This window comes from Saprolegnia diclina (assembly GCF_000281045.1).
Source record: "Saprolegnia diclina VS20 unplaced genomic scaffold supercont1.29, whole genome shotgun sequence".
NCBI lineage: Eukaryota > Oomycota > Saprolegniomycetes > Saprolegniales > Saprolegniaceae > Saprolegnia > Saprolegnia diclina.
In genome coordinates this window covers 412,384-421,190 of record NW_008246096.1, presented here as the reverse complement: position 1 = coordinate 421,190, position 8,807 = coordinate 412,384, and the positions used below count along the sequence as shown (strand labels likewise).

The following is an 8,807-nucleotide window of genomic DNA, read 5'->3' as shown; positions in this document are numbered from 1 at the left end:
GACAACCGTATTCGATCGCCTCTCCGCCCCTCGCTCCAGCATCTTCTCGGAACGTGCCACGCTCAAGCTCGCCCGGGAAATGGCGGGGTGCACGTTCCGGCCGCAAATAAACCGGATCCATCCGGTCAAGTCGGCACCTGCCACCAAAACGGCGGTGCCTCGGCCCAAAGTGGCGCCTGTCACGGCTGTCACACAACCCAAAGCGGCACCTGCCACCAAAACGGCGGCGGTGCCTCAGCCCAAAGTGGCGCCTGTCACGGCTGTCACACATATCAAAGCGGCACCTGCCACCAAAACGGCGGTGTCTCGGCCCAAAGTGGCGCCTGTCACGGCTGTCACACAACCCAAAGCGGCACCTGCCACTAAAACGGCGGCGGTGCCTCAGCCCAAAGTGACGCCTGTCACGGGCGTCACACAACTAAAAGCGGCACCTGCCACCAAAACAGTGGTGTCTCGACCCAAAGCGGCGCCTGTCACAAAAGCGGCACTGCGCAAAGCGGCACCTGCCTCAAAGAACACCACGCAGCTAGCCAAAGCGGCTCCTGCCACCACAAAGGTGCCACCAAAGACCCACAAAGTGGCACCTGCCACATGGGAACCTTCCCGGAACTCGATCGGCGAGGCCGCCATTCGGATCCTGCGCGAGGCACGCCTCAAGCACCTAGCCCAGGAAGCATAACATGACTAATAAAAAAATGAAAATGTCTTTTTGGTCCAGTAGGACACAGCCACAACCATGAGGTGCACGACACTATGCATTCCCAAAATGCAACGCCAACAGCCGGTCCACGCATGATATGATCGTGCATGGACCGGCTGTGCCAAACACGTGCTACACACAGCAGCCGCACACAGAGTTTATACTGAATTGAATCATAGCCATGCAATCAGAGCTCACCTCCTAAAGCGATTGTGAGGCAAGGCGTCAAACTAGGTGTGTTAGTAGCCTTGTTGCGGGACTGTGCGAGGAACGCGATAGGGCCAAGGGACGTCGCGGAGAGATTAGCGGCGAGCGATGGCGCCACGGCTCGACGAGCCAATTGTTGTGCAAGCGCGTGCTAGATAGTAGCTGCCTAGTTAGTAGCTGCCTCGACCATAGGCGCATCGGCGGAAAGTCTTTTGAGCGCCGTTGCTTAAGTGGAAGACTCGGTTGCTGCGTTCGAGCCAAAGACAGTACGAAACTACACTACGTGCACGCCACGTCAACGCGTTGGGTTGTCAACAAAATTCTAGTCGAACGATTGGACACAGCTCGGCCTTCGTCACTCGGAGTGTCCATCCTTCTGCTTCGGCTAACGTTAGTACGTCGGAGCTTGCGACGTCGGAACTAGAAGTAGCATGTGATGGGAGCGACCCGAGTGATCACCCCTGTCAGTGACATAGAACTCCTTTCTCGCGAGTTGCAGGCAGTCTCGCTGTGATCTACGACCCACTTCAGCACGCGGGCAACTATTCAACTATGTACGGCGAATCAATGGGCTATCGAGCCCACATGGAACGAAGAAGCTGGAATGTACAAGTACTAGTATGAAATTTGACAAAAATAGAGTACAAAAGTCTCAAGCAACGACAGCAAACAACGCCTCAGCGTCACGCGCCGCTTGTACAATGGCCTCGTCGGCGCCATTCGGCAGCTCCCAATGCGGGTACACCACCAGCATTGCGACATGCCCCACGAACGCGCCGGCGTAATCAAACGTCTTGTCAAAGGCGCGGGACGCTTGCGTGGCTGCGATAAAGGCGGTTAAAACACCCTTGGACTCTTCGTTGTGGAATGGCGTGCCAAGCGTCATGAGGTGGAGGTTCGCGGCCATTTGCGCCACGTCCATACCCACATGCCCGAGGCGGCAGCACTCCCAGTCGACGACGCTCACGCTTTGTCCAAGCACGTCGACGAGGACGCTGCTTGGCCAGAGATCGCCAAAGATCCATTGCTGTAGCACGTTGCGTGCGGCAAGACTGCGTGCATACCACGCCGCGCCTTCCTCTTCGCCAAGAGCTTTGACCAGCGACGGACGCGCAGCTTCGTGGAGCGAGATCAAAATGGGCGACATGTGCTCGGCCGGCGCCATGGGCTCGACCACGTCGTGGACACTCGCCACAAACTCGGCGACGGCGGCTGCCACAAAGTCTAGCGCTGGTGGTGCGCCGTGGTCGTGTCGCAGCAAATCAAAGAGCGTGACGTGCGCATCGCCGGCGTCCGACATGATGACGACGCTCTCTTCTCGGTCATAGAAGATCGGGTACGGCGTCGACCAGCCGTCGCGCACCTTGCACTGGGCTTCCATGCACGTGAGCGCGCAGTGCTCGACCTCGGACCGCTGCGTGGGCAGTCGAAGGCTCGGGTTCCATTTGACGGTTGCCGGGAATTGCTTGAGAACGACCGTGCTGCCCGAGGCAAAGGTGACGCGCCACACGTGGTTCACGAGGCCGCCCGAGAGGCGCACGGCCGAGACGACCGCGTCGCTGTGGTCGCGACCTGGGATCACGTCGGCGCGGGCCACGTACGCTCGGACTGTCTCTTCGAGCTCAAAGTTCATTTTCAGGCTAAAGGCAAAGTGAGCTTCTTCGTGCAGGCAGCGGTGTGTGATTGGTCAAAATGATTGTCTTTTGCAGCCCCATGGATATTTCCGCACCGCTTCCGATGGCGGCGCGTCCTTCTTGCGAGGAAGGCGAAGGCTAACCACTTGCGATGAGCTCTTGTAACAACATAACCCTGGATCTTACCGAGGTCTGGGCAATAGCTTGATGTGGCCAATCAAGATCAAGGCAAATGCTCTACGGTGAAGCATGCAGTGCCAGCTTTGCTCGGTGAACAGGGCAACTTGACTGGGGCACGATGACGAAGCATGATACTCTCCATGTCAAAGAGCAGATGCGCTGCGAAGAAGTTATTTGTACACTGTCCATCGGAATCAACTTGGTGTCTTTCGCGCGCAGGCGCTGTGGCGATGGCGCGAGCGTGGTGGCGGGAAACAGATTCTGCATAGCACCCTCCACGCAAATAGTGTGATACGGTAGTGGATGTGCAAGTGCAATGTACCATTCTACGAGCACTAAAGCACCTACGTCCGTCTATCGTAGAAGAACGTGTGTCATATAGTATGCTCGGGCGATCCTTTGTCGTTCTTGGAGCTTGATATCGCTCCTGTGGCGGACCTGCATATCCCGCAACCAAATTGCACACTATTTCAGAAATGATGATCGCATCTGATTGGCCCTTGCGTGGTTTGCCGCCATTTTCGATTTGCACGCATGAGTGACATCCGAGCCTTCTTCACCGCGTCCGACCGGCCGAAGCGAGCTGCCGCGAGCCGCAGCAGCGCCGAGCCAGCGGCCAAGAAGGCCAAAGAAACCCCGGCGGCGACGGAAGCGGCGCCGGCAGAGGCCGCGCCGACCAAGACTGCCTCGGCGGCGCCAGCTCCTGCGACCGTGGGCGACCTCTTGACCGAGCCCACGTGGCGCGAGATGCTCGCCCCCGAGTTCAAGAAGAGCTACTTCAAGTCGCTGGACGCGTTCCTCGTCCGGGAGCAGCAGTACGCCTATGCCTGCCATCGACTTGCGCTCATGTTGGCGTAGGAAGAAAGCCATGATTTTCCCACCGAAGAGCGAGATCTTCACTGCGCTCAACCTCTGCCCGTTCGATAAGATCAAAGTGGTCATCCTCGGCCAAGACCCGTACCACGGCCCCGGTCAGGTAGACTCGCGTTGTCGTTGCCGACGCACCTCAAGGGCTCTTAGGCGCATGGCCTCTGCTTCTCGGTGCAAAAGCCCGTACCGCCGCCGCCGAGTCTCAAAAACATCTACAAGGAAGCGATCGCAGACGTGAACATTCCCAAGCCGTCGCACGGTTGCTTGCTTTCGTGGTGCGACCAGGTACGATACTCATTCCCTGGCTCCATCGATAGCTTACCCGTCCTGACGGCACAGGGCGTCCTGCTGCTCAATACGGTGCTGACGGTGCGTGCGACCGAGGCCAACTCGCACAAGAAGCAGGGCTGGGAGACGTTTACGGACGTCATCATGCGCAAGATTAGCAAAGAGACGTCCGGTGTCGTGTTCCTTCTCTGGGGCAAACCGGCGCAGGTACTGCCGACTACATTTCTTATAGTTTTCTCATGATAAATGCAGGAGAAAAGCGCGCTCATCGACCGGTCCAAGCACTGTATCCTCACGAGCTCCCACCCGTCGCCGCTCGGCGCCACCAAGACGGCCGAGCCTTTCATCGGGTCGCGCTGCTTCTCCAAGACGAACGCGTACCTTGTCCAGCAGGGCAAGGACCCGATCGACTGGACCGTCGAGTAAGCGTCTTTGCCCAGCCTTGCTTTGCACCCTAATGTATAAGTCCATTTGTAATGCCATGCACCTCCGTTAGAGATTTATCGTACGCTACTACTAGTAAGCTCCTTGAGTTAGGTCCTTTCAGCGTGGCGTTGATGAATTGATACCTTGCCCATTATTGGATTGGCCAATTAAATCGTACTTTGTAGGGCGTACTTAATTTGACATCGCACTTTGTAGACGATGGCAGGGCTCGAGCACCGCGCTGCGGCGGCAGCGACAGCCCTCCTCCATGGTACAGACCTCGACGACGTGCATGCGCTACTGACGTCCGCTCCATTCTTGCTGGCGCCCATGGTCCGCCGATGGGCGGCGCACGAGCCAAAGGCGGTGTCCAGCGCGCGGCTCTTGCTAGCGCTGGCGTCGCCTGCGCAATTCCGGGCCGTTGTGACGGCGCTTGCACCCAAGCAGCAGCTCGAGCTGCTCGCACCACCGCTGCTGCCAATCGACCTACGCCTGCGCGCTCTCTCAATCGCCTTGGAAGACAACACGGCGCCATTGGCGTGGGTCCAAGATGCATGCTTCCTCTTGGAACACGAGACCAGCGACTCGTTCAGATTGGCTGGTCGTGACAACGTGCTTCGTCTGACCGAGCAACTACGGGCCTACGGACCGCAGTCGGAGCAGTTCAGCGCAACGCTCGAACGACTCGCCGCCATCGGGTGCCCGCGCTCACACGCCCATGCCATCCCGCTGTCGCTACCTGCACTGCGTCTGCCGATGGATGCTATTAACGCGATGACAGCGCCCACAACAGGTACACGACGTCACAGTGCGACATTGACGTATGCGTGACCTTGACTAGGGCTCTGTCCCGTCCACGTACGTAGGCTGCGGACGCTTGCCGCGTCCGGCCCGACCTCTCTTAGCGCCGTCGTCGTCCTTGCGTGGGACATGGATACGTTCTGCAAAGACCACCTCGAGGCGCCAGCACTCGGGCACGGCGCAGAGCTGGTTCAGCGCACGGCGTTGCATTGGCAGCTGTGCCTCTCGTCGTTGCTGGACGCCTTTCTCGAAGCCGCGACGCTCGAGCGCAACGGTGTCGCCCGCTTTCTCTCGGGTCGTCGCCACTGGGCGCATTCCGTGGTTTGCCAGCTCTTGCGAGTTCCCAACGCTTCGTGGTCTGTGAGCCAGAGCCCTTCTGCGCGCGTTGCGGACACCATGGCGCACCTCGCCCGCGTCTACGCTGCATGGTCGATAGCAGACTCGCTACACGCCGTGTACGACCTTCTCTTGGGCGCAGAGGCAACGCCGCTGAGCGATGCATTCTGGGCGAGTGCACTCGGCGCCGGCGCGGCGCTTGTGCATCACCAAAACGAAGCTTCGTACACGCCGGTCGAAGAGTACCTCGTGGCGCGGGCGGCGTCCTTGGTGGTGTCCCGAGGCCGCCACGTTGACCTCGCGAACGCGCGCCAGCTCTTCTTTGACGACACGGCGCTGGCCGTGGCGACAACAAACGAGGCGCTTTCACCTCGCCTGTGGTCGCGCGTGCTCCACGCATGTCTCTTGCGCAACGACGACTCGGACTGGATACGCTCTGTGGCTATCGACGACGCAGTGCTTTGCGATGCGTTTGCAGCATCGCCTGACGTGGCGCTGGCGTTGGCGACGGCCGTGGCGACGCAGCTCTCGTATCCACGCGGACGTGCGCTGCTATGCCGCCTTGTCGACCGCAATCGCGCGATCGCAAGCGTCCGTGCGCCGTCGTGGCCCAGCCGCGTGCTGCTCAGTGACGTTCTGGGGGACATGTCGCTCGATGACGCTTGGACGAGCCACTCGAACGCACTCGTGCGCTTCTTCGTCGCGTTCGACCACGACGGTGCGGATGGCAAAGCGCTCTGGGCGCGCTGCTGCGCCGACGACAAGCAGTTTCTGGACGCTCTTTTTTTCAGTCTCGTCACCTCGTCGCGGAAGACGTCCGACCGCTGTCACTGGACGCGACTTTGGAACCAGATCGTCTTGTGGCTGCGGCAGACTGGGTCGGCCGTCGCCGAGATGTGGGCAAGCCACCTTGTGCCGCCGTCGGCGACCTTGGTCGCGTACGGCGAGCGCTACACGCATCCGAATGCCACCGGACTGCCCATGTCGCCGCTGCGGCTCGAGACCCTTTTACGGATCGATCTCGAGACGAACATGCCGCTCGACTTGCGCGCGCTCACGGCCTTTTTGCTGCACACGGCGGTCCACTGCGTCGACATGTCGCAGCTCGAGCACTTGACACTCGGCGTCGCCACGATCCGCGGCTGGTTGCTGAACGACCACTGGAGCAACGTTCTGCAGACCGCGCTCACGCGCATCTCGGCGTCCGAGCTCCCGAATTGGATTTGCATCACATCCTCGTGGGTCGACTTGCCGTGGGCCCGCGTCTTGGAGCAGCCGCACGTCTCGGCGGCGCTCGTGACTCTGTTGTGGCAGGCCCCGGCACACACGGCGACGCTGCAGCAGTGGTTCAACCTCCCCGCGCTCCGCACGCTGCCCATCACATCGTGCATCATCCATGCAGCGCGGCAGTCATTGCTGCTTGGTAGCCATGCGTCGTGGATGACGTTTGCAACGACGTTGGCGCAGGCGGTCATCGTGCCCACGAAGGCGACATCGACGATCGGGTTTTTCATTGGCCACGAGACAAGCGTCTCGACGCCCTGCGTACAAGTTGGAGGGTCGCCCGCGCCGTTCGTGGCCTTGGACTGCGCGTCGTGGATCGCACTCCTCGGGTACTGCGACGACCCTCGGCTGGCCCCACTTGTTCATATCACGCTCATGCAGCTGTATTTGCCGACCGAATGCAAAGGCGACATTGATGCCCTCGGCCAAGCGATTCTAACCGGCGTCCTGCGACTCTCGCTGGCGCAAAAGCGCGTGCCATCGTGGTTGGCGTCGCCGTGCCACCTTGTGTGCACCTCGTCGTCGCTGCACCCGTGCTCATGGCTGCTCCGGTCGCTCAAGCGCATCGCGACCGCGAGTTCGCCCATGAACCCCACCCGACTCTCGCATGCCATGATGACCGCGATCGACGCGCTCTTCCTCCCGCACATGCTCAAGACTGCGATATCGACGCAGCCGAGTGCGACGCAGTGGTTAATACCCGAGGTGCGCCAGGCGCTTCACGCGCACGCAGTTTTTCGCAGCGTCGGGCTCGGTCCGCTCCTCATCATGTGCCTCGTGCTCGCCTTTGTCGTGCATGTCCCGCCAACCGACGCCACGTCTGTGTTTGAAATACGGGTGCATGCGCTTCTCCAGCGCGATCGGGACGACGTTCGAACCATGCTCTCGGACACTTCGGTCGACGCGCTCGTCGCAAGCTACTGCGCGATGCAGTCGGCCAAAGCGTCTGCGTTTCTCGCCCGCTTACGCAACACCAACGTGCCCGTCGTCGTCGTCTCGGACGAACCTCTCGCCAAGCGGCCGCGACACGAGACCGCGCCGCCACTGGTGTGGTCGAATTTGCTGCACGACGATGCGTGGCGCCAGGTGCTCACCACCGAGTTTGAAAAGGCCTACATGCGCCGCCTCGCCGCCTTCTTGGCACTCGAAGCAGAGTTGGCTCACCGTCTTGGTTGGCATGCAGCTCATGCTGTGTATTAGGCGAGGACACCAACTGTGCCCGCCCGTCCGAAGCCTCTTGGCGGCGTTCGATGCGTGCCCGCTCGAGAGCGTCCGCGTCGTGGTGCTCGGCGCGGAGCCGTACGCCTCAATCGGGAAGGCGACGGGGCTGTGCTTTGCGCTGCCGCCCGCAGCCCGCGTTTCCACGAGCCTCCAAGCTCTGTTTGATGAGCTCGGCCGGGACTCGGCGCTTCCGCAATTGCCAAGCGCGTCGCTAGAGAGCTGGGCCAAGCAGGTACGACGACGCGATAGGTTGCGTGGCGATGCAAGATACGGTGGGCGTAGGGCGTGCTATTGCTAAACGCAGTGCTGAGCGTGCGCGCCAACACTGCCGGGTCCCATGCGAACCAGGGCTGGGAGCTCTTTCTCGAGGCCGTGCTGCGCATTCTCAACCGAGTGACGTCCCACAGTGTATTTTTGCTCCTCGGCGCCGCGCTGCCGGTAAAACTTGTCGACATTGATAGCGATGAGATGTTGACGCGCGTGTGGTGATGTAGAAGCGCAATGTCCTCATCAACGGCGCCAAGCACCTCCTGCTCGACTGCAACGACGGCGTCCACGGCTCACACTGCTTTTCCAAGATCAACGCGTATCTCGAAAAGCACCGCCGCGGTCGCATCGAGTGGACTCGTTCGTAGTTTGTAGTTTGTAGTTTTCGTGTCTCGTTCTTGGCTCATCGTACAGTGTAACTGGACCTGGGTTCTGGCAACATATGGGGGTTTAGGGTCCATCACTGGGTTGTCGGTGTAGGATGCGCTAGAGGCACTCGAGCTTGTCCGCATCAGCTGGTTGCTTGCCTGCTCTCATTGCATTTCGATAAAGTTTGCAATAGTACCAATGACAACGTAGATTTTTGGGACATG

At 60.1% G+C, this 8,807-nt stretch overlaps 3 protein-coding genes across 3 annotated transcripts; 2 read left to right on the top strand and 1 right to left on the bottom strand.

The window, feature by feature from the left end:
- Nucleotides 1–1,493: 1,493 nt before the first annotated feature.
- SDRG_09224 (hypothetical protein) lies at nt 1,494–2,546 on the bottom strand. The gene has a single exon (XM_008615142.1). The coding sequence runs from the start codon at nt 2,538–2,540 to the stop codon at nt 1,560–1,562; it is 981 nt and encodes a 326-aa protein (XP_008613364.1). The 5' UTR covers nt 2,541–2,546; the 3' UTR covers nt 1,494–1,559.
- Nucleotides 2,547–3,250: 704 nt separating this feature from the next.
- SDRG_09223 (uracil-DNA glycosylase) lies at nt 3,251–4,395 on the top strand. The gene is made up of 5 exons (XM_008615141.1): nt 3,251–3,536; nt 3,580–3,697; nt 3,742–3,876; nt 3,931–4,086; nt 4,132–4,395. Exons 1-5 carry the CDS (start codon nt 3,256–3,258, stop codon nt 4,303–4,305), a joined length of 864 nt encoding a protein of 287 aa, XP_008613363.1. The 5' UTR covers nt 3,251–3,255; the 3' UTR covers nt 4,306–4,395.
- Nucleotides 4,396–4,509: 114 nt separating this feature from the next.
- Nucleotides 4,510–8,782, top strand: SDRG_09222 (hypothetical protein). Its single transcript, XM_008615140.1, has 5 exons — nt 4,510–5,098; nt 5,147–7,880; nt 7,927–8,179; nt 8,230–8,385; nt 8,442–8,782. Exons 1-5 carry the CDS (start codon nt 4,525–4,527, stop codon nt 8,580–8,582), a joined length of 3,858 nt encoding a protein of 1,285 aa, XP_008613362.1. The 5' UTR covers nt 4,510–4,524; the 3' UTR covers nt 8,583–8,782.
- Nucleotides 8,783–8,807: the final 25 nt, after the last annotated feature.